The sequence below is a fragment of the Pan paniscus genome, chromosome 21 (genome assembly GCF_029289425.2).
Source record: "Pan paniscus chromosome 21, NHGRI_mPanPan1-v2.0_pri, whole genome shotgun sequence".
NCBI classification, from domain to species: domain Eukaryota; kingdom Metazoa; phylum Chordata; class Mammalia; order Primates; family Hominidae; genus Pan; species Pan paniscus.
Genome location: NC_073270.2, coordinates 60,222,662 through 60,246,001, shown reverse-complemented (window position 1 = coordinate 60,246,001; position 23,340 = coordinate 60,222,662). Strand labels below are relative to the sequence as shown.

The 23,340-nt window shown below is 41.7% G+C and overlaps 1 protein-coding gene across 3 annotated transcripts in view; it reads right to left on the bottom strand.

Moving 5' to 3' along the window:
* DOK5 (docking protein 5) overlaps positions 1–18,796 on the bottom strand; it is a 175,540-nt gene extending 156,744 nt beyond the window's left edge. Inside the window, exon 1 of one of the 3 annotated variants that reach the window (XM_008952869.5) lies at positions 18,150–18,796. In XM_008952869.5, coding sequence (XP_008951117.1) covers positions 18,150–18,215 — 66 coding nt within the window. In that variant the 5' untranslated portion in view covers positions 18,216–18,796. Of the gene's footprint in view, positions 1–17,976; positions 18,109–18,149 lie in introns of those variants that run through there. The other 2 variants (XM_008952870.4, XM_057300788.2) reach the window with 2 other exon arrangements.
* Positions 18,797–23,340: the final 4,544 nt, after the last annotated feature.

The window sequence follows — 23,340 nt, the reverse complement described above, 5'->3', positions numbered from 1 at the left end:
GAAGCACTGTCCAATAGAATTCTCTACAATTATAGAAATATTTTATTTTTATTTTGAGACTTGGTCTCAGTCTGTCACCCAGGCTGGAGTGCAGTGGCATGATCATGGCTCACTGCAGCCTCCAACTCCTGGGCCTAAATGATCCTCCCACCTCAGCCTCCTGAGTAGTTAGGAGTACAGGTGCCAGCCACCACCCCCAACAAAGTTTTTTTAATTTTTGTAGAGACAAGGGTCTCGTTATGTTGCCCAGGTTTGTCTCAAACTCCTGGCCTCAAGCAATCCTCCCACCTCAGCCTCCCGAAGTGCTGGGATTACAGGACTGAGCCACCGCATTCAGCCTGGAAAAATATCTGTGTTGTCCAATATGGTAGCCACTGATGACTATGTACGTGGCTATTTATCACTTAAAATGTGGCTAGTGTGACTAAGGATTGGGTTTTTAAGTTTATAGTTAATTTTAATTAAATTTACATGTCCACATGTAGCATGTGGCTACCCCTACCATTTAGACTGGGATATGTCAGAAAAAGCATCTCCAAATCAATCACATCCCAGCCTGGATTTTCAAGATGAGCAGTAATTAGAGAAACTAAGAGTAAGGGGAAGAACTTGCTAGTCAATAGGAAGAGCACATATAAGGATGGTGACAAAGGAAAGCGCGTGCCTACTGGAGGAACTAAAGGAGGTGTGTTGGGCTCATGCACTGATTTTGGGGAGTATGGTGTGACACGGCGAGTGAACGCAGCAGGCTCTGGGTCACACAGTGTCCTGAGTACATTTCAGAGATATTCATGTGCAAGGGGAAGGCACAGGAAAGTTGTAAGAAAGGTAGGATAGAATTAGATTCAATTTTTAGGTAATCAATTTGCCATAAAGGGAACAGATTTGGGGAGTGGGGGATTGAGCCAAGGAGCAGAGGGACAAACACATCCGTTTTTTTTTTTTTTTTTTTGGAGGGGGACAGAGTCTCACTCTGTTGCCCAGGCTGGAGTGCAGTGGCTCAGTCTCAGCTCACTGCAACCTCCGCCTCCCAGGGCCAAGCAATTCTCCTGCCTCAGCCTTTCGAGTAACTGGGATTACAGGCGCCCGCCACCACTCCTGGCTAACTTTTTTTATTTTTAGTAGAGACAGGGTTTCACTATGTTAGCCAGGCTGATCTTGAACTCCTGACCTCAAGTGATCCACCCTCCTTGGCCTCCCAAAGTGTTGGGATTACAGGCGTGAGCCACCGCACCTGGCCAAGAACATCCTTGAAAAGGTTGTTCTCTCTGTTACCTCTACTCCTAAAACACACACACACACACACACACACACACACACACACAAAGCCACACTCTTACAAGCACTCTTTACCAGAGTGTACCTGGTACAACCTCTTTGAAGAAAATTTGTTTTATTCCTCAAAAGTGTAAATGTACACAACTGTGTAAGAGTAACTTTTTTTTAGGACTTATCTTAGAAATACAGTATCATGTATGCGTGAGTGTATACCCAAGGATGTCACTACCTCATTGTTTATATAGCAAAACCTGGAAACTACCTAAAAATGTCCATTGTTAGTGGACTACATTAAAGAAATTGTGACATAGAAAAAAATGAATATTGACCATTCATAAAAATTTTTGAAAAGTGTTTCAACATAAGTTAAAAGGGACAAAGTATATAATAGGATTGTATAATATGAACCCGTGTGTGTAAAACAAATTATATATACACACACAAGTACATGCACTTTTATGCTTGCCTCTAATAAACGTCTCTGTACTAATATACAAGAATCTGCTAAGAATGAGTAACCCCAGGAAGTGAGACCAGTCTGGGGTTGGAGAAAATTTTTCTCTTCATTCTATCCTTTTTTGCATTGTTTTCTTTCTCTACCATGTATATGTAATATAAAATACTGGTTACATTAAAAGAATTTATATATATGACATATGAATTTATATATATGTATATATGTCATATATACATATGATATCCTTTGTTGTAGATAGAGTGGGTCCATTTTCTTTCTTTCCCTCCCTTTGTCTTTCTTTCTTTTTCTCTTTCTTTCACTTTCTCTCTCTTTTTCTCTCTTTCATTTTTTGCCATTCTTTGCCAGAAATTAAACTCTGCTTTTTCTAATATGAGATCACTCTTGGAATCCAAAGTAAAGAATACATTCAGTTGTTTGGGATCTGATACAAGTCATGGCAATTTTGGAGAAAAATCCCAAGTTTTCTCAGCTATTTTCCACTCAGGAAGCCAATGGTGGGATGCTGCGGAGACCCACTTGGGACTGAATAGAATGTTTCGGGTACTTGAGATGCTCTTCACATCCACAGTCACCCTTCCTGTGCAGAGGTGAACAGCTGGTGGGGGAAGGAGGGCAGGCATCTCCGTCTCCATCTTCCGCAGCAGAAGCCGAGGTGTAAGCAGTTCAGTGACATGGTCTGCTCATAGCAGATGGCCGGCAGTAGGACAGGGGTGAAAATTGGGCCCTTCTCACCCTGGCCAGGTTTCTCTTCTACCAGTTTGGCCTGTCCTGGGGACTGCAGCTGCGATACTGCAAAAAGGCTACAAGAATCAAGAATCACACAATAGAATTCCACAAACCTTTTGGAATTTCTTGACATATATGAATATGAGTATGTATTCTATGCTAGGGTGACTTGCCTCTTTCATAATTTAACATGCAAGATGTTATTTCAGGTTTTCAATTATTCACTTAAATATTTATTGGCACCTACTGTGTGCTCAGATACTATTCTAGCCACTAAGAATTCAGCCATGAACAAAACAGAAAAAGACCCGCTCAGTGCTTGTGGTTACTAGAAGAAACAAGCAACAAAGAAATGAATAATTTAAGAAATCATTACAGTTGTGAGGCATGATCCTGCATGCAATTAAAAAGGAGTGAGACAGAGAATACCTGAAGGAGACCACCTAAGATTGGATGGTCAAACAGTTCCCTGGGCAGGGGACTTTTGACCTGACAATGAAGTCAGAGCCTGCCATGGAAGAACGTTACTGACAAAGGGAAGCGTGAGATGGCAAAGACATGGACGGAAAAGAGTTCACCATTTGAAGAGTGAAAAGTAGATGCTATAGCCAGAGCTTAGAGAGAAAGGAAAAGAGGCTGGGCGCGGTGGCTCACGCCTGTAATCCCAGCACTTTGGGAGGCCGTGGCGGGCGGATCACAAGGTCAAGAGATCGAGACCATCTTGGCCAACATGCTGAAACCCCATCTCTACTAAAAATACAAAAATTAGCTGGGCATGGTGGCATGCGCCTGTAGTCCCAGCTACTTACTCGGGAGGCTGAGGCAGGAGAATTGCTTGAACACGGGAGGCGGAGGTTGCTGTGAGCCAAGATCGTGCCACTACACTCCAGCCTGGTGACACAGCAAGACTCCGTCTCAAAAAATAAAAATAAGAGAGAAAGGAAAAAAGAGGCTCAAGATACCAGATACCCAGGAACAACATAAATGCAACATTCAGAAATTATATCTAGCACTCAGTACAAAGATTCACATCATCCCCTACCCTCCCACTCCTGCCACATGGCTAGACACACTTGAAGCATTTTATAAGATTGACCAAGAATATAGACTGAGCTGTATTAATGAATATGTATTTATCTGATTAAATTTAAAATATATGTATGTATATATGTATGTATATGTATATATGTATCATTTCATTCAACATACATTTATCAAAAGTGCAAATTCACAATTTAATTTTTAGAGAAAAATACAGTAACAGTTAACATATAATTTATCCTATCTTTTAGGTAAAAGATTTCCATTGAGCCATTTCCCAGGAAGGTGTGTTTTAAGAAAGTAAATTATGATTTATATGTTTCTAAATGCTCACTAAATAACTACTTTTTGAGTTGAGTAAATATTACTCTTAAAAGAAAAAAGCCTGCACAACTTAAAAGATTCTAATTATAAAATGCCCTGAAACTCAGCCACAAGTTAGGGAAATCTATACACAAATGAGTCCATTTCTCACCTCGTAGACTGGCAAGATGTTGAAAAGGCTCTCGGGCCTAATGTGACAAAATGAGAGGAAATGGGCTTTCTTGTCCATTGCTGGAGAACATCCTCCAAAGCTACTCTCATGAAATTCTACATGTGAATACCCTCGGAACAATAACATGTGAATACCCTCGGAACAATAACATGTGAATACCCTCGGAACAATAACATGTGAATACCCTCGGAACAATAACATGTGAATACCCTCGGAACAATAACATGTGAATACCCTCGGAACAATAACATGTGAATACCCTCGGAACAATAACATGTGAATACCCTCGGAACAATAAGTCCCACTTCTAAGAATTTATTCACCTCCAGGCTCTCCAATGGGTGTGATGAGCGGTGGTCTATAGCACTGTTTGTAACAGAGGAAAAAAATGGATTTACCCCAATGTTCCATGAAAGAGATAGACGTTGGATTCGAACCCAGGTTCTGACACATAAGGCTGTGTGAGTTGGCCAAAAACTTAACCTCTTAGTATCTCAGTTTCATAATTTGTAAAATGGGCATAAAATAACACCTACTTTATGCACATATTTAACAAAAAAAAGGAAGGAAGGAAAGAAGAATAAATAAATAATCAAATAAAATATATAAGATATATCCATACAGGGGAATCCTATCGAATTATTCAAAACTATGATATATCACTAAATAAGAAATCCATGGCTCAGAAGACTATATAAGTATAAATTGCATGCAAACGCACATACAGACACACACATGCACACACGCCCACACACACACAAAACTACTTATATATAGACTATTCTGGAAGAAACTATTCACAGTGGTTGCTTCTGAAAAAGGGAACTAGATGATTCTAGGAAATGGAGATGAAAGGAAACTCTACTCTTCGGTGTATCAACTTTGTATCCTCGAATTTTGTACCAAGGGTACATATTACCTACTCCAAAAGACATCAAATAAAATTTAATTTTAATGGAGTAAATCCAAACCTTTGATATTAATTGCTGTATTTCCTGATAATGAATTTGCAGATTATATATAAACAACTAGGAGAAATTCTAAAATGTTCTACTGTTCAGAAGAGAATCTACTGCAAAATGAGATGGGATATAGGCACAGTTTTCTATTTGTCTGCTTACATCTGAATACACCATTCCATTCTTCTGACAGGAAGTAAAACCATTCATCCATTCAATCAACAAATATTGAGAATTTACTAAGGACTATGACCTGGGGATACAGCAGTGAGCAAGATAGCCAAAGTCCCTGGCCTCAGAGAACTTACTGTCGGATGTAAATAATTTGTAAAATGGGCATAAAATAACACCTACTTCATGCACATATTTAATAATAAAAGGAAGGAAGAAAGGTAGGAAGGGAGGGAGGGACGAGGGGAGGGAGGGGAGGGGAGGGAGGGAAGGGGGAGGGAAAGAGGGAGGGAGGGAAGAAAAGCACATAAGCAAATAATATATGGAAGGGAGGGAGGGAAGGAAGGAAGGAGGGAAGGAAAAATACATAAGCAAATAATATATGTAAGATAAAACTTATGTCTCTTAGAGTAAGTTCTGTGAGGCCAGGGACTTGGCTATCTTGTTCATTTGCTCTCTTACAGAAGAAAAACAAACAAGAAAAAAATGTATATAGAAACAGAGAAACAGAAAGAGAAGAGAAATAAATGGCGCAAAATAAAGAAAAATTGTTAAGTTCTATACATGGATTTAAATTACGTGATGTTCTAGAAGGATGTGAGGAGTCAACTTAAATGTTGTAGTCAAGGCAAGTCATTCTGAGGAAGGAATATGGATGCCAAGAGACAGCCAGCCGGGAGAAAATCAGACATAAGAGCAGCCAGTTAATGGAGAAGATGGATTCAAACCAGTGAAGCCTTCTCCAAGAGGACAAACTCTCTGGGAAAGGTTGCTATCCAATCTCACTTTACACCACACTGAATTAATGGATGCTGAAGACTAGACTACGTTCGTGATAACTTCCAGATTTGAGGCCACTGTTGGTGGAATGGAACCCAGGCTCAAAAAGTGGCTCTTACACAGATTAGCCAACATATCTGCACTTTGGTAGACAGAAACCTGGAAACTGAGAAATTAGTATAAAGAGTCAATTTTGCTAGGGGATTCAAAGAAGTATGATTTCTTAAAAGTTTGGAAAATAAATTTCTTTTGTTGAATGAATGTATGGTGTTAAGATAATAAAATGAATCCTAAGAGTTGAATTGCTCTTCTAAACATGGAAACTTGTATTAAATAAAAGAGTTAGTCCATTGACGAGACTTGCTAGTTTCTCTTTCTGTTAATCACAGCAGTATCCATTGTACATCCAAATGAAGGGAAGAAAAAATAAGGGCTTGGGCAAAACCAAAATAAGGTTGTACAGTTTTTGGAGGGTGAGAAGTGACATATACATGGTGATATCAGAGGAAAGTTTTGTAAGAGGATGGTATTGGGTACATGGGAGTTTTTTCCCTAAGCACCTAATTTTTAAGTTATTTATATAAAATGATGACATTTGGCAGCTATAAGTAAAGAAATTTTAGAAAACCTATTTTGAAAAATAAGTACACTGGTCTGCAGTTTCCCACACTTCAGTCCTGCACCCTTTGGATTTGCACTGCATCTGTGTACCACCACCTACCTCCAAAATTTTTGTCACTGCATGGTGATATAATACCTGCACTGTAAGTTAACATTAATTAAGTTACTTTGCTTTTTTAAATAAATAAGCTTTATTTAAAGAGGAAGCACACATTCTTATCTGAAATTGGAAACCAGTATCACTTGAGAGAAAATGTCAAATTTAACATAATATAAAGTTAATCAATGCAATGAAACATGATGCTGTGAGCTGAACACTCCGCACCTAAGTGAGGATGGTCCTCTCTAGGAAAAGACCTAGTAGTCACCAACTCTTTGACTTATGTTGGACAATAAATAATACTTTTTCTCATTTTATGATTGAATGTTGTTTACTACCCTAAAATTATCTCTCTAGATATATAAATCTCACATTTGGACAAAGCTGTTAGAGTTAATAGGCAAAAATACTGTGGCCAGTCTTATAATCAAAGGTCTGCCATTTTGGCTAATATATCCAAGTCTTTATGTTCTAAGATAGGATTTCACTGGAGGCTCCTAAATAAACCCAATATTACAAAAATATATCATAGAAGACAACAGCAAGAGGAAGATAGAATGCAACCTTATTTTTTTATTATCAAAAACATGACTCTTCCGCTGGAATATGAGTGAATTAATTTCCACCAGGCCATGGTTCTCACAGACAATAAACTAAAAATATCATTTCAACCTCTTACCAATAAAAAATAAAAATCAATAGTATGACTCACTGAGTTTCTACTATGAGTCAGGCACAGGATTAAGAGCCTGGTATATTCATCTTTCGTATATTATCCTCATTTTTCATATATAAGTAAGGTAAAGATCAGAAAGAATAAGCAATTTTCCCTAAGGCTACAGAGCCAATAAGTGGCCAAGCTGAGACCCAAACTAAAGTGTGAGTCTCAAACTTCTGCTATTTCCACCACAAAAAAAAACTAATGCACCAATTAAATTGTGTGTGTGTGTGTGTGCATGTGTGTGTGTGTAAAATGAGAAAGTATCTCAGAAAGATTTCTAGTAGTTATAGACATTATTTTAAAATTTATATTAAAAGGTAAAGGAACTAGAATAGCTAAAACAATTTTGAAAAAGAATAAACTGAGAGGGATCAGTGTGCCCTATTTCAAGACTTATTGTATAGTTACAAATACAGACATATATAGACATATATGTCTATATATACAAATACAGACATATATAGACATATATGTCTATATATACAAATACAGACATATATAGACATATATAGACATATCACTGTACATATATAAGGCATACAGAACAATGGAACAGAATAGAGGACCCAGGCAAAGACATAAAAATGCTCAATGAAGAAAAGACAACCTTTTCAAAAAAGTGCTGGAGTAACTGTACATCCATAGGCATAACCTTGACCTGAAATGCACACCTTATACAAAAATTACTCAAAATGGGTGATGGACTTAAATATAAAAGATAAAACTATAAAACTTACAAAAAAAATTGAAACATCTTCAGGATATTAGGCTGGCAAGACAAGACTGAAAGAAGATACCTGCAAACCACTTATCTAAAAGGGATTGATGTCTAGAATATATGAAGAACTTTCAAAACTCAACCGTTAAAAAATAAACAATCCAGGCATTTTACTGAAATGGACGGCAAACAGGAACATGAAAAGATGCTCAACATTGCTACCCTTTACAAAAATGCAAATTAAAACCACAATAAGATACCACGACACATCTAGAAGAATGGCTAAGATAAAACACAGTGATGACACCAAATGCTGGCAAAGATGCAGAAAAACCGATTCACTCACACATTGCTAATGTGAATGTAAAATGGTACAACTGTGAGAAAACAGTTCAGCAGTTTCTTTAAAAACTAGACACAACTACTCTACAACCCAGCAATTGCACTCCTGGACATTTGCGTAGAGGCACGAAAACGTATGTTCACGTGAGAACCTCTACACAAATGCTTATATGAGCATATCAGCTTTATTCATGATAGCCAAAAACCAGAAACAACCCATGTCCTTCAACAGGTGAGTGTCTAAACAAACTACGGTACCTATTGTACATACACACCATGGTACACTACTCAGCAAGAAAAAAGAACCAACTTATACACACAACAACCTGAACGAATCTCAGGGGATTATATTGAGTTTTAAAAAAGCCAGTCCCCAAACATTACATACTGTATGGTTCTTTTACATTACATTCTTTTTTTTTTTTTTGAGACGGAGTCTCACTCTTGTCACCCAGGCTGGAGTGCAATGGCACGATCTCAGCTCACTGCAACCTCCGCCGTTCACTGCAACCTCCACCATCTGGGTTCAAGTGATTCTCCTGCCTCAGCCTCCTGAGTAGCTCTCCACCATGCCCGACTAATTTTTGTATTTTTAGTAGTGACAGTGTTTCACCATGTTGATCAGGCTGGTCACCAACTCCCGACCTTGTGATCTGCCCACCTCGGCCTCCCAAAGTGCTGGGATTACAGGCGTGAGCCACCATGCCCAGCCTACATAATATTCTTTTTAAAAAAATTCTGAGACAGAGTCTCATCTTGCTCTGTCATTCAGGCTGAAGTATAGTAGTATGATCAGAGTTCACTGCAGCCTCAACCTCCCAGGCTCAAGTGATCATCCCACTTCAACCTCTCAAATAACCAGCACTACAGGCGTGTACCACCACACCTGGCTAATTTTCTATTTTTATTTTTTGTAGAGACAGTCTCACTATGTTGCCTGAGACTAGTCTCAAACTTCTGGGCCCAAGTGGCCCTTCTGCCTTGGCCTCCCAAAGTCCTGGGATGACAGGAACGAGCCACCAAGCCTGGACTCCATTTACATAATATTCTTGAAATGACAAAATGACAAAAGGAAAACAGATTAGTGGTTGTCAGGGGATTAGGGATATGGAGGGCAGGGGCAGGAGGGGCAGCTATATAAGAAGACTGTGAAGGATCCTCCAGGGGATGAAATGTTCTATATCTTAATTGTATCATTGTCAATATATTGGTTGTTATATTGTCCTACAAATTTGAAAGATGTTACCATTGGGGGGAAAGTGGTTAAAGGGCATGGAATATCTCTCCATATTATTTCTTACAACTACATATGAACATAACAATTATCTAAAAATAAAACTTCAATTAAAATAATGAAATATTGATCTTAACTTTTTTTTTTTTTTTGAGATGAAGTCTTGCTCTTGTTCCCCAGGCTGGAGTGCAGTGGCGCAATCTTGGCTCAATGCAACCTCCACCTCCTGGGTTCAAGGGATTCTCCTGCCTCGGCCCCCTGAGTAGCTGGGATTACAGGCACCTGCCACCATGCCCAGCTAATTTTTGTATTTTTAGTAGAGACAGGGTTTCACCATGTTGGCCAGGCTGGTCTAGAACTCCTGACCTCAGGTGATCCACCTGCCTCGGCCTCCCAAAGTGCTGGGATTACAGACGTGAGCCACCACACCCAACCTGATCTTAATCTTTAAGAAGGCATAGCAGGTGGAAAGTGGGAGAGGCTGGGGCAGGGAGGACCAGACTTCTGTAAGAATCTCATATAAGCTGCAAAGCATTGTCTCAGAAAAGTCACCTGCATCCTCTCACTGGAGCCTAGTTAACAACTCAGCTTAAGAACACAAGACAACCAGTTAACAATTTTGTTCTCTGGGATCCAGGGCATAAACAGAGGGTGAGAACACTAGTGAAATAAAGGCAGCCCCCACAACTGCTCTGCAAAAATCAGCTTCCAAATACTTATCCAAAATGTAGCCATCTGCATTCTAGAAAGAAGCTATTTTAATTTAAACATTCACATATATCATGTGGCATTTCTAAACTCACAATTTTATTTTGAATTTCACAGGAACGGGGGGGTCGCACCATAATCTCTTCAAGGCTTAGAATCTCCAAAGGTTTAATTTCCACCCTACTAGGATCAAATTCCTAGAATAAGAGAAAAATCAAATTTGCCCTTCCTCATTTCACAAAAATAGAATAGAAAAATATCCTCAGGCATCTTTTCACTTCAATATTTGACCTGTTACTCAGATTAATTCCTCTTTAACTATAGTGAATACATTAATCTCTTGTTAATAATACAAATCCAAAATTAAATTGTCAACTCCTTGAGGATGGTGATTGTATCTGCCTTATTTAAGGTGGTTAACACTAATAGGTACTCAAGAAATATTTGAGGAATGATAAAACAAATGGAAGAAAATATATTCCAATGAAAACTAAGTTCTTAAAATACCAAACGATTCCCCACAAAAATTACAAAGCTGCTTTAAAAATAAATATTTCTAGTCTTCTAATAAATATGATTTCAAAAATACCTTGGCAGATGTGGGGACAATCATATCACTAATTTGGTTTATGTCTATATACAAAGTCACTAAATTGGCTACTCTGCTTAAATCAGTTTTGGGGATGATGATGTAAAGGCTGACTTTATGCACAATTAATCTTCTCATCCACATGGACAATCAGATGAAGATGACTGAAATACCAGCTGGAAAGCCCTTCTGACATGGAAACCATGTCAACGAAGCTGATTCAAATGAAGTCAAAATAATTGAGTCGTCCCGACTGATGCATGTGTATATACACAGTCTATCTGGCCATAAATTTCCCTACTGGTAAAGTTATCCCAAAGCCTCTTGTTCTTAAAGAGTAACTAAACTTCACATATCTTACTAAATAGTTGCATGAGTTCGTAGGTGCATATATGTGCATGTGCATACATATATTTAAATAACAATAGCATATGATGAGGCCGGGCGCAGTGGCTCACGCCTGTAATCCCAGCACTTTGGGAGGCTGAGACGGGTGGACCACCAGAAGTCAGGCATACAAGGCCAGCCTGGCCAACATGGTGAAACCCTGTCTCTACTAAAAATACCAAAATTAGCCGAATGTGGTGACATGTGCCTGTAGTCCCAGCTACTCAGGAGGCTGAGGCAGGAGAATTGATTGAACCCGGGAGATGGAGGCTGCAAGTGAGCCGAGATCACACCAGGGCACTCCAGCCTGGGCAGCAGAGCGAGACTCCATCTCAAAAGGAAAAAAAAAAAAGGAGTATATGAGTTTATTCTACTTGTATAATTTTCATATTATGACTACGACTTTGTCATGGTACCATAAAAAATGCATGGATTCCTGAACATCTAAATCTAAAATCCTCAAATGAAACATGAAAGCATTTGTGGCATACCAGGTCAGGTGAAACTATAAAATGAAAGAATTAGAAAATGTTTATTTTTAAAACCTGGCCGTGAGCTGACCAATTTTTAAAATTTCTTCTCTGCCACAAAAGAAAACAGTCCCCAAGTTAACAAAAATACCTCCTAGTCCAGTGAATTCACTCGAATTGAAGTTACATGAAGAGGCATTTCTCCTTATTTTATATCTCTACCATTTGTGTAGAATCATAAAAAATCTTATAAAGGCGAAATCTTATAAATTCCTTCTGTATCAACCATCAATGCCAAGCAACATTTGGTACTTGTACTAAGTTTGTTTCCCTAACTAAAAAACAAGTTCTTTGAGGATATGAACAATTGCAGTAGAAACAGTGAAATAATAACCAGTTAAGTGTCATTGTCTCTAACCACACTGGAAGTAGGAGTGAGAGCCCTAATAAACATTAATTGGGTTTTTACTGTGTCAAGCACTGTGTTAAGCTCTTTATGATCATCATCTATTAGGTGAGTAGTAAGAGTCTCCATATTTTTACAGAAGATGGAGGCTTATAAATATTAAATAACTCACCAGAAGTCACATAACCAGCCAGTGAGTTGGGATTTTGACGCAGTCACATGTCAGAGCCTATGCTCTTAAGCCACAACACAGTGATGGGGTCATTAATTTATCCCACAAATCTTCATCAAATGCCCACTCTGTGCTGGGCCCTGCACTAGGCACTGGGGGACAGCTATGATTAAAGAAGAGAGAAACAAGTCCCAGCCTTCATGGAGCCTCACATGTCCTTGGCAGTACATAGGCAATACGAAGATAAATGAAGGAGAGGGTAAGAAGTCTAGGGAGAAAAAGGGGCAGGGAAAGAAGGAAAGGAGAGGGAGAAGAAATAAAATAGAGTGGTCTGAGGCCGGGCGCGGTGGCTCACGCCTGTAATCCCAGCACTTTTAGGAGGCCGAGGCTTGTGGATCTCAAGGTCAGGAGTTCGAGACCAGCCTGGCCAACATGGTGAAACCCTGTCTCTATTAAAAATATAAAAATTAGCTGGGTATGGTGGTGCATGCCCGTAATCCCAGCTACTTAGGAGGCTGAGACAGGAGAATTGCTTGAACCCAGGAGGCAGAGGCTGCAGTGAGCTGAGATCACGCCACTACACTCCAGCCTGGAAAACAGAGCAAGACTCTGCCAAAAAAATATAGATAGATAGATAGATAGATAGATAGATAGATAGATAGATAGATGATAGATAGATGATAGATAGATGATAGATAGATAGATGATAGATAGATAGATGATAGATGATAGATAGATAGACGATAGACGATAGATGATAGATAGATAGATAGATAGATAGATAGATAGATAGATGATAGATAGATGATAGATAGATGATAGATAGATAGATGATAGATAGATAGATAGATAGATAGAGGCCTTAAAGGCCTCATTGGGAGGGTAGGAGCTGAGAAAAGGCTGAAGGAGGTGAGAGAGCAAGCCAGGAGGAGGTAACTGGGGAAACAGCATATTCCAAGCAGAGAAAACAGTGAACAAGAGGGTTCTGGGGCAGCACAGGGCCTCATGGCCCATTGTAAGACTTCTCTGCAGTATATGGAAAGTCACCAATGGTTTTGTTACCAGACAGGGGTTCTCGTCCAGACCCCAAGAGAGGGTTCTTGGATCTCTCACAGCAAAGAATCCAGGGCAAGTCTGTAAAGTGAAAGCAAGTTTATTAGGAAAGTAAAGGAATAAAGAATGGCTACTCCATAGACGGAGCAGCCCTGAGGGCTGCTGGTTGCCCATTTTTATGGTTATTTCTTGATGATATGCTAAACAAGGGATGGATTATTCATGCCTCCCCTTTTCAGACCAAGGGTAACTTCCGGACATTGCCATGGCATCTGTAAACTGTCATAGCACTGGTGGGGGTAGCGCCACGTAGCAGTGAGGAAAACCAGAGGTCACTCTCATGGCCATCTTGGTTTCGGTGGGTTTTGGCCGGCTTCTTTACTGTAAACTGTTTTATCAGCAAGGTCTTTATGACCTGTATCTTGTGCCGACCTCCTATCTCATCCTGTGACTTAGAATGCCTTAACTGTCTGGGAATGCAGCCCAGTAGGTTTCAGTCTTGTTTTACCCAGCTCCTATTCAAGATGGAGTTGCTCTGGTTCACACGCCTCTGACAGCTTCAGCAGCCAGGTGACATGACCTTTCTTACATTTCCAAAGGAACATTTTGCTGTATTGAGAAGGCACTGGCGGGAGCAAGAGTGTAGGCAGGAAGTCAAATGAGAAGACTGTTGCAATGTTACAGGGAGGAGATGAGGAGGGTTTGGACCAGGGTCGGAGCAGTGGATAGCGTGAGGTGACAGCCGGATTCTAGATATATTTCAAAGATACAGCCCACAAGATCTCCTGATGGATTGCCTGTAGGGGTGGGAGATGAGGGGAGAAGAGTGAAATGACACCAAGGTTCGCTTGTGATTTTTACCTTCGCAACCAAAATGCTGGGACCTCTAGTGGCTAAGATGGAGAGGACTCTAGGAGCAGCAGGTCTGTGAGTCATCCAAGTGGAGATGTGGGATAGACAGGAGAATTTACATGAGTGGAGGTCAGAAAAGAGGTCCAAGCTGCTAAGTCCTTGGTAGACAAGAGCACAGAAATGTCACTTAAAGGCAAGTAACTGAGGGATTGTGCGTAGATAAATAGACCCGAGTTTCCGTTCTGAAACTTGCACTGTGGGCAAGCCATGACAATGATTGATTGGAAAATCATCTCCATTGCAAGGAAAGAAACGAAGTGAGAATTGTTATATGATGCCATCTAAGTCACACATTCAGCAGGTTAATGTTGTACAAATTGCCTGATTTGCCTCTCCCCTAAAAAGAAATTTTTAGTGCATTTAATGGATTACTCAAATAATTATGGACAGCTGCTCCCCTCCTTCCCCCAGCCCCCCAAATAGTAATGTCGACATTCCTGAACAAATTCAGTACCCAGGGCACAGCTGGGGACCTCCAGGAAACAATGGGGATTAAGCTGGGGAATACAGATGTGAAGATACTGAAACTTTTGAGTTAAATGAATTGTATTTCATTAAGCTTTTTGATGTCTAAAGAAGAGAATAAATCTATACATATTTGATTGCTTAATCATTTAAACTCTTTAGGATTTCAAATGAAGGTGACCACTTATCTGTGACCCATTTGAATGGGAATGTTTTTAGAATGTTTCCTGTCCTGTTAAAAAATCACATATATAAATATATGTATATCATATATTATACAATATGTACATAGGTTGTATGTATATATTTATTCCCATGTATAAAAATACACACACATACACATATATGTATATAATTTGTAACAGTTTCATCCATTGAAAAAATCTGGAGCTGCATAAACATTTATGCCTTTGTACACTTCTACATAGAAAGAGAAGGAAATAGATAATTCCTATATCCGTCTACCAATCCTAACTCATCTTTGATTAAAGAAAATGATACAAGCAGAATCAATGTTCTAGACTTTCATTGCATTTTCACAAATATCTTCTTTAATGCTCCCAAGAACATCTTTAAATAGTGTTCATTGTACAGACTAGAAAACTGAGGCCAAGAAAGGTCAAAGGTCAACAAGCAATAGAAGCCGAATGCGTTCCCTTCTCCTCTTTCTCCAAATCTGAAGAAGCATTTATTCCTTGGCACCAGGAACAGCTGCTTACCAGGAAACGTTTTTGTATTTAATTATAAACCGTCCCAAACATGGTCTGGATTCCATTAATAAATGCTGTTGTATTAGTTCCTAAAGGTTATAAATGGCAAGACCATCCATGCACTATATAGTTCAGCACATATTTCAACATGAACTTACCAAGTGCCTACTCTGTGCTAGACAAAATAAATGCCCTACCTCTCTTTGAGACTGGCACATATTCCTAGAAGATACATGTCGCATGCTGTTCTAGACTATATGTAGCCTAGATTAATACCGCTAACATTCCTTACTGTGGACATAGGGTCCCCATGCCAATTCCGTACAGCATCCTTCACCAATATTTGCAGCCTCCATTAAAACTTTGGTTTGCACTGTGTTCTGGCAACTATGTAATCAGCCTCTTTTGTAAATTATACCATAAGAATATTTTAAAAATTAACTGGTGAGAAAACCAATGCTAACAAATAAGACCAGATTTATTTGATCATATTTTTGACCTTTTCTCTCCGTGAGCAATAACCATAATTCAATAGATATTCTGAAGTCTGAACGTGAACACAGACAAAAAGAATAAATCTTGAGAAAGTATACTGCTCACTAGCATCCAAAATGCTGTAAAACATAAAACAAATACAAACTAAATATTTCTGTTCCTTCTGCTTCAAATATCTGTCCATAAATGTTGGCACACACATAGGGCTATGTTGTGTCAATTGTAATAATCTAGAAAAAATAATCTCAGTTACCACAAACAAGAAAGTGATGGTAACCAGTTTTTCAAATAAATTACCATGTGTCACAATTTGGCATAAACTCTGATCCTTATGAATAATTCATATTTTGTGCATTAATAATGCATGTCCTCTTCCCATTGGAATGCTCCCTAACACAGAATGGATGTCTCATACCAATTCCTTCCACTGACATGATGGAGTAAAGCTAAATTAGAATGCTGGTTTTTTGTTTTTTTTTTTTTAACTTACTCCCCTTAAAATTGTAACACTTGGCCAGCCTATAAGCATACCAAAAATAGAAAGTTCCCATTATTGTTTGCCCCTTACATGGGAGTCACTCAGTAAAGTACCCCCAACAATGGGTGCTCTTGAAGATGAGAATATTTGCATAGCAGAAAAGAAAACCAAGGAAACTTTGGCAGAGCTGATGGAAATGGTGAATTCTGTTACATTTCTCCCTAATTACATATGTATATATTCACAATAACACAGGACATAATCGCTAAAACATGGTCACCAGCAGGGGAAAAAAAGAAAAGAAAAAGACCAAAACGAATTAGGCAAGAGTTTTATAATAATTGCGGATGTTCCTCCCCACAGGGCTTCCCTCCCTAGCTGAGTTTACTACTGTGAAATTTCTTTTCAGTTTTCAGTAAAAGTATCTGGCACATTAAAACAGTCCAAAGACCAAGTAAGAGAAAGATGCCAAATGACACATATTTCTAAAGAAAGCTATTCAATTTACCACTCATTATCAATAGCGGCATTCCACACGATTACTGACATTACGCTTATTTCAGGCATTACACCAAAGGATATTTTCTCCCCCCGCCCCCGCCACCTCTCCACCCCCACTTTTCACCCCTTATGTCCAAACGCACAGGATCAACTAAAACAGCGACAACACTTGATAGGAGGCAAAGAGAAATGAGGGACCTAGTTTGAAATTTTTAGGAAATAAAAAAATCGTTCCAGTATCTTCCCTCTCCCTCAAGAATTCTTCCACCATCATTCAGTCCCAAGGAGAGGAAGGGTGGGTTCTCTTTTGAAGCCTCCTCCAGCGAAGAGCCAAGAGAGAAAGGGGCGAAAGAGAGGGAGTTTTAAGGAAGGAGCTAGCCTGTGTCAACATCTGTCCCAAGTGCCCTAAGATTCATTCATTCTTCCTTTCAGGACATATGTAGGGAGCACTTGCGCTATGCCAGGTATCAGGTTCCACGTAAATAACCCTTCCGTGGACCTCCAGGGTGTATTCCAGCAACAGAAATCCACCACCCCGGCTTCGAACCGCGGGAAATCCAGATTCAAGTATCTACCCAAGTTGGCCCCGACCAGAGGCCAGCCCGCACCGCCTTTGACACGACACCTGGGACAGAGGTGGGGGCGTCCAAAGACACCTTACGCTTGGCAGAAATCTCTCCCTGGGGTCAGAAGGTTCGTGACCTCTTTCACACCGAGTATGCGTGTCCTCTTTCTCAACCAGCCGATCCATCCCCCGGAAAAGTTAAGTTGGCGGCGAGTGGGAAAAGAGGGGAACCGGGGGCATCCGGCAGGCACCCCCGCCCGGGCTTCTCGGCTCCAACTTCCATGGCTACCGAGAAATATTTATTTCGAGTAGATGGGCTCCAGGGGCTACTGAAGCCCAACACGCGGCCACCATCAGAAAGCCAAGTCATCCAAGAGATAAAGATAGATCCATTACATACCTAGACGCTGGCCTTACAGTGACAGCCCCGGAGACGCGGGTTTCGGCTGAGAAAGCCACCGCGCAATTCTCCGGCGCGCGGCCGGGGACTCTCCGTCCACCCTCCAGGGATGCTGGCTCAAGAGAGAGACAATCGAACCGGCGAACAGCAACACGGAGAGGATCGATACTCACCCCGAGGCGTCTGCTCCGGATCCTCACGTACCCTTGCTTCACTATGTCATTAAAATTGGAAGCCATCCCAGACAGCCGGTGACCCCCCCTTTACCCAAGAGCGCGCACCCGAAGTGGCTCTGGGGAGGGTGGAGGGCAGGGTCAAGACAAGCAGTCGGTGGGAGAAAGTTGGAGAGGTGAAGCTGCTTCGGCGGCGCTGGGCGAGGCTTTAGAAGGCGCACATCACTTTCTCTGTCCCCCCAACCCTGACAGTGGGCGGCCGGCTTGCAGCCACTTTCGGGGAGCGCAGAGCGCGGCGCGGGGAGGCGAGGCTGGAGCGCCGGCGTCAGCTGACTCCGCGGCCGGCCTGCCAGGAGGAGGAGCGGCGGCGGCTGAGGGATCCAGCCCTGCCTCCTCCCGGCCGAGAAGGAGGAGAAGAAGAAGGAGGAGGAGGAGGAGGAGGAGGAGGAGGAGGAGGAGGAGGAGGAGGAGGAGGAGGAGGAGGAGGAGGAAGGAGGAGGAGGAAAGAGGAGGAAGGGGTGGGGGGGCTAAGAGGAGGAGCCGCGCGAGTCCCAGCACTGGGCTGCGGCCACCCGTGAGCAGCCGCCCTGGAACGCGCTCCCCGCGCCTCCCACCCACCTTTCCCTCCCCGCTTCCCCTTCCGATCCCTCCCCTCCCGGCGGACCCGGAGCGTGCCCCCGCCGCCCCCGCACCTCGCCCACAGCCTACTGAGATAGCGCTCGCTCTCCTCGCTCCAATGACTTATTTTAGGAGGAGAGGAAATTTCACTTTTTTCCAGCCGCCGCCCACCCCGCCTCCCCCTTCAGCCCCCGCCCTTTCCCCGAGAAGGGCCGATTTTGCGTGTGTGTCTGGGGAGATGGTGTTGCCGCGGCTCGCCTTGACCTTGGCATCTGAGGAGAGGGATATTGTCACCGCTTAAGCTAAATGCTTCCTTGGGTTTCCTTGTGTCAGGGACCTAGCCCTCGCTGGTATCATTTGCCACAGTTTCCCTGTTTCAGCCTCTTTCCCGCCGGAATGTGTTTCCCAGGGGGCTGACACTTGGCCTCATCACTGTCTGTCCCCAAAGCCTGACCCCAGAGCAAGTGCTCAGTAAATCCTTGTGGTTATCAAGATGGCCACCTAGGTGCCAGGCACTCTCCAAGCCTTTTGCATGGATTGACTCATTCAAACTCCCCTGCACTTTTTGAGGTAGGTGCCCTGTTAATGTATACACCAGGCCCATATTTAAGCCTCCTTAGCCTGGCAATAGAGCTCTCATTGCCATTATGAGATACTGCCTATACAATAAGATGAAGAAGGGGACTGAATTTCACACTCACCTGCCCCTGACTGCATTACCTCCCTAAAGCATACTTGATTGATAATTGCTAACACACATTGAGCACCAGTGTGCTGGGCATTGTGCTAATCTTGTTAAGGGAATAATGAATTAGGCACCAGCATCCACATTTTACAGACTTGCTAAGGTCTCACAGCTGGCCACTATCAGAGCTAGGATTGAAGGGAGGTGTGTGTAGTGCCCAGCTCTGCTCCTAAACATTCTCCTATTCCTCTTCTGAAGAGAGGATCTCACAGAAAGAGAGGTTACTAGTTGATTTCCAAGGAAGATCTTTCTAATCATTTGCACTATTCACAAAGGCAAAGATGATCATCAGAAATTAGACAATTCTTACTCACTGGGAAGCGACAAAGCTAAAGCTAGAGATCACTGCTCAGAGCCATTGAGAAGAGGATTCAGTGACTAGTGGATTGTTTGACCTGATGACATCCACAGGTCTTTCAACTCTAAGACGATATGAATCTTCCCATTCTCACTGGGAACATTAGCTTTTAGTCACCTTGGCTTGATGAGTTTCAGTTAAAGAACAGAATCCTCCAAGAATGTGTCATAGGAGAACCGAGACTAAATGGGGACAATCAAAAAGGAGATATTCTGGCAGGGAGAACTATTTTTGCTACATAGTAAACCATCTGTCTTCATGTTGCCATTCTATGGAAAATGATGTTTTAATTTTAAATCTCTCACCAAAAGAGATGAAATGGTAAAATCATTTGGAGAGCTCCTTTTGAAGGATTGGAACTTAAAAAAAAATGCTGCCCATGGTTGCTGTAAAATAGAGGTGTTCATGGAAGGCATTTATCTAACACATCATTTATAGACCAAGTCCACAGTATTATAGAAACAAAAAATGAAGAAATTAAGGCATAAGGAGCTGAAAATGAAGGGCCCACAATAACGGAAATAATTACTGACAAAAACTGAAGGCGAGAAATCCATCCCTTGATAGTTAATGCTGACTATAATCAACATCCATAAATAATTTAACTGGAACTGAGGAAACTAGAATCAAACCAGAAAATATCAAACTAGACGTGAAGGAACAATTGATTTCTTTTTTAAATTGCAAGACTGAATCCAATATATGGTTTTGTTTGGTGAAATCAAATTGACATACATGCAAAACGTACAGACTGTGATATACTATTCATAGGACATTTACACTTGTCCAAATTGTGCAATACAAGCCCTGGCAGCAAGAGCAAAGAGACCGGGCACAGTGGCTTACGCCTGTAATCCCTGTAGTTTTTTGGGAGGCTGAGGTGGGTGGATCACCTGAGGTCGGGAGTTCGAGACCAGCCTGACCAACATGGAGAAACCCCGTTTCTACCAAAAATACAAAATTAGCTATGTGTGGTGGTGCGTGCCTGTAATCCCAGCTACCCGGAAGGCTGAAGCAGGAGAATCACTTGAACCTGGGAGGTGGAGGTGAGCCAAGATTGCACCATTGCACTTCAGCCTGGGCAACAAGATCAAAACTCCGTCTCAAAAAAAAAAAAAAAATTAAAAAAAGAAAAAGAAATGGAAAAGAACCATTCACAGAGGTAGGCAATGTAAGGGGTGCTTATAGAGTTCTACAGAGCGCAACTTGCCTAACCATATGCTGCCGAACAAATATACTATCACACATGATTTAGTTTTACTGGAAATGTCTGACAAGAAAAAATACTATTTCGTTCCGTGTTTTGAACTCAATTTTTGAACATTTAGAGCTTCTTATTTGTAGTATGCATTTGTTTGTTTCCTCAGCATCCAGACTTTGTTCTTCCCATCATAGTCACCATTTTCACTGAGCATACTCACCCCTGTTTCCAGCTCACGTGTGCAGCCCTGTCCATGGCCTTCCTTTGGACAACTAGTGGTTGGTGATTGGTTCAGATATGGGCACATGACCTAAGCTGGCCAATTAATAATGAATTGGGTTACTTTTACTGAATACTGGGAGGAAGACTCACACTCCAGCTGAAATGGAATCTGGATGGAAGAGGCCCAGGAGCTGCTGGCACAAATGGTGAAACCCCAGGGGAGGACTTATCGAAGAGTGAAGGCCACGCTAAAGGAGCAGAACCAAGACATAAAGAGAAGCAAACCAGATCCCGACGATCTGGTTTGAACCCCTCTTCCAGCACCCCAGGAGGTCATTTAAATAGATTTGAAGATTTTGTAACAATTAGACCCCAAAATATAATGATTTAAGATGCATAAAAGTTTATTTATTTTTCATGTAACAGTTTATCCTGGGCAAGTAGGACACTTAGTCCTATAAGGATGCCCAGGGATCCAAGCTCGTGGTTCAACTCTGGCACCTCAGGACATGGTTTTTCATCCTTGAGTCTAGTCATTGTCTGATCCAGTTTTTCTGTGTCCCTACCCAAATCTCACCTTGAATTATAATAATCCCCACGTGTCAAGGGTGGGGCAAGGTGGAGATAATTGAATCGTGGCAGTGGTTTCCCCCATTCTATTCTTGTGGTAGCAAGTAAGTTTCATGAGATCTGATGGTTTTGTAAAGGCAGGAGTTCCCCTACACAAGCTCTCTTGCCTGCTGCCATGTAAGACATAACTTAGTTTCTCCTTTGTCTTCTGCCATGACTGTGAGGCCTCCCCAGACGTGTGGAACTGTGAGTCTATTAAACCTCTTTCCTTTATAAATTATCCAGTCTCAGGTATGTCTTTATTAGTAGCATGAAAACAAAGCAACACCCTCTCATTTCCCAGGCAGCGGGAAGAAAACATGGAGGGAAAATAACCTTCTAATAAAAATATGATCCAGATGTGTCAAACTTCTCTTTTTCTTGCATCGCGTGGACCAGTGTTTTGTCACATGGCCACAGCTGGCTCTGCAGGAAAATGGAGAATGGAGTTTTCATCTGGGCATGGTCTGTTACTGAAAGAACAAAATGAATCCATAATGGGCAGGTCCATTAGCACGCTCTACCTCACCAGTGCCACTCCTAGACTATTTAATTGCACAAGCTAAAAAATTCCCATTTTCGCTTAAACCAGCCCAAACTAAGATATTCTGTCACTTACCACTAAAGGAGTCCAGCCTAAGGCACCATGGCACTGTGACTTGAAGCCCAAAGAATCGCAACTAAATTGGCTACAGATACATGTGTAAGGCTCAGATGACTTGAGAAAATTCCAAAATTTTTTGTGGCATTTCCATAACGCTGTGGACCGACAGAAGTAAAAGCAACCGCAGCCAACTGATCCACCTCTGTTGTTTGGGAATTGCTACACCAGTCCCAACAATGAGTGATTCTCGTGGCGTGAGTGCTGAGTGCAGCCCCAGTCACTCTCACCACAGGCTGGACAGCTGATCAAGGCTGGGCATTCCGCGTGCCTCACCTGGCATTGGCACAGGGATGAGCATGTGACCTAGAGGAGCCAATCAAAGTCTTCCCTACGTAAACAGATGAAAACATGAGGGCCGTACCCTAACAGCTTTCAGCTAGCCCTGACCATCTTGCCTCCAAAATGAGAGACTGGCTGAGAATAAAGTGAAGAAAGAAGAACCAGAGACAGATCTAGAGATAGAGCCATGCCTGAAGCTAGAACTACCTCTTGGACTTTCAAGTGGCATGAGCCATTTTACGTTCTGTTTTATTTATTGGAGCCCATCTTATTTGGCTTGTAGAGAGCACACTCCCCAGGGCTGGGACTAGGGTAGTGGGGGTGAGGCACCTAGGGCATAAAATTTAAGGAGGCACTTGCTGTCAGGGCTTCGTGAGTGCTGAGCCTTCATTGGCATGACCCTGAGAGTGAGTGCTTCCTTAAATCTTGCACTAGGCCGGCGCGGTGGCTCACGCCTGTAATCCCAGCACTTCGGGAGGCCTAGGCGGGCGATCA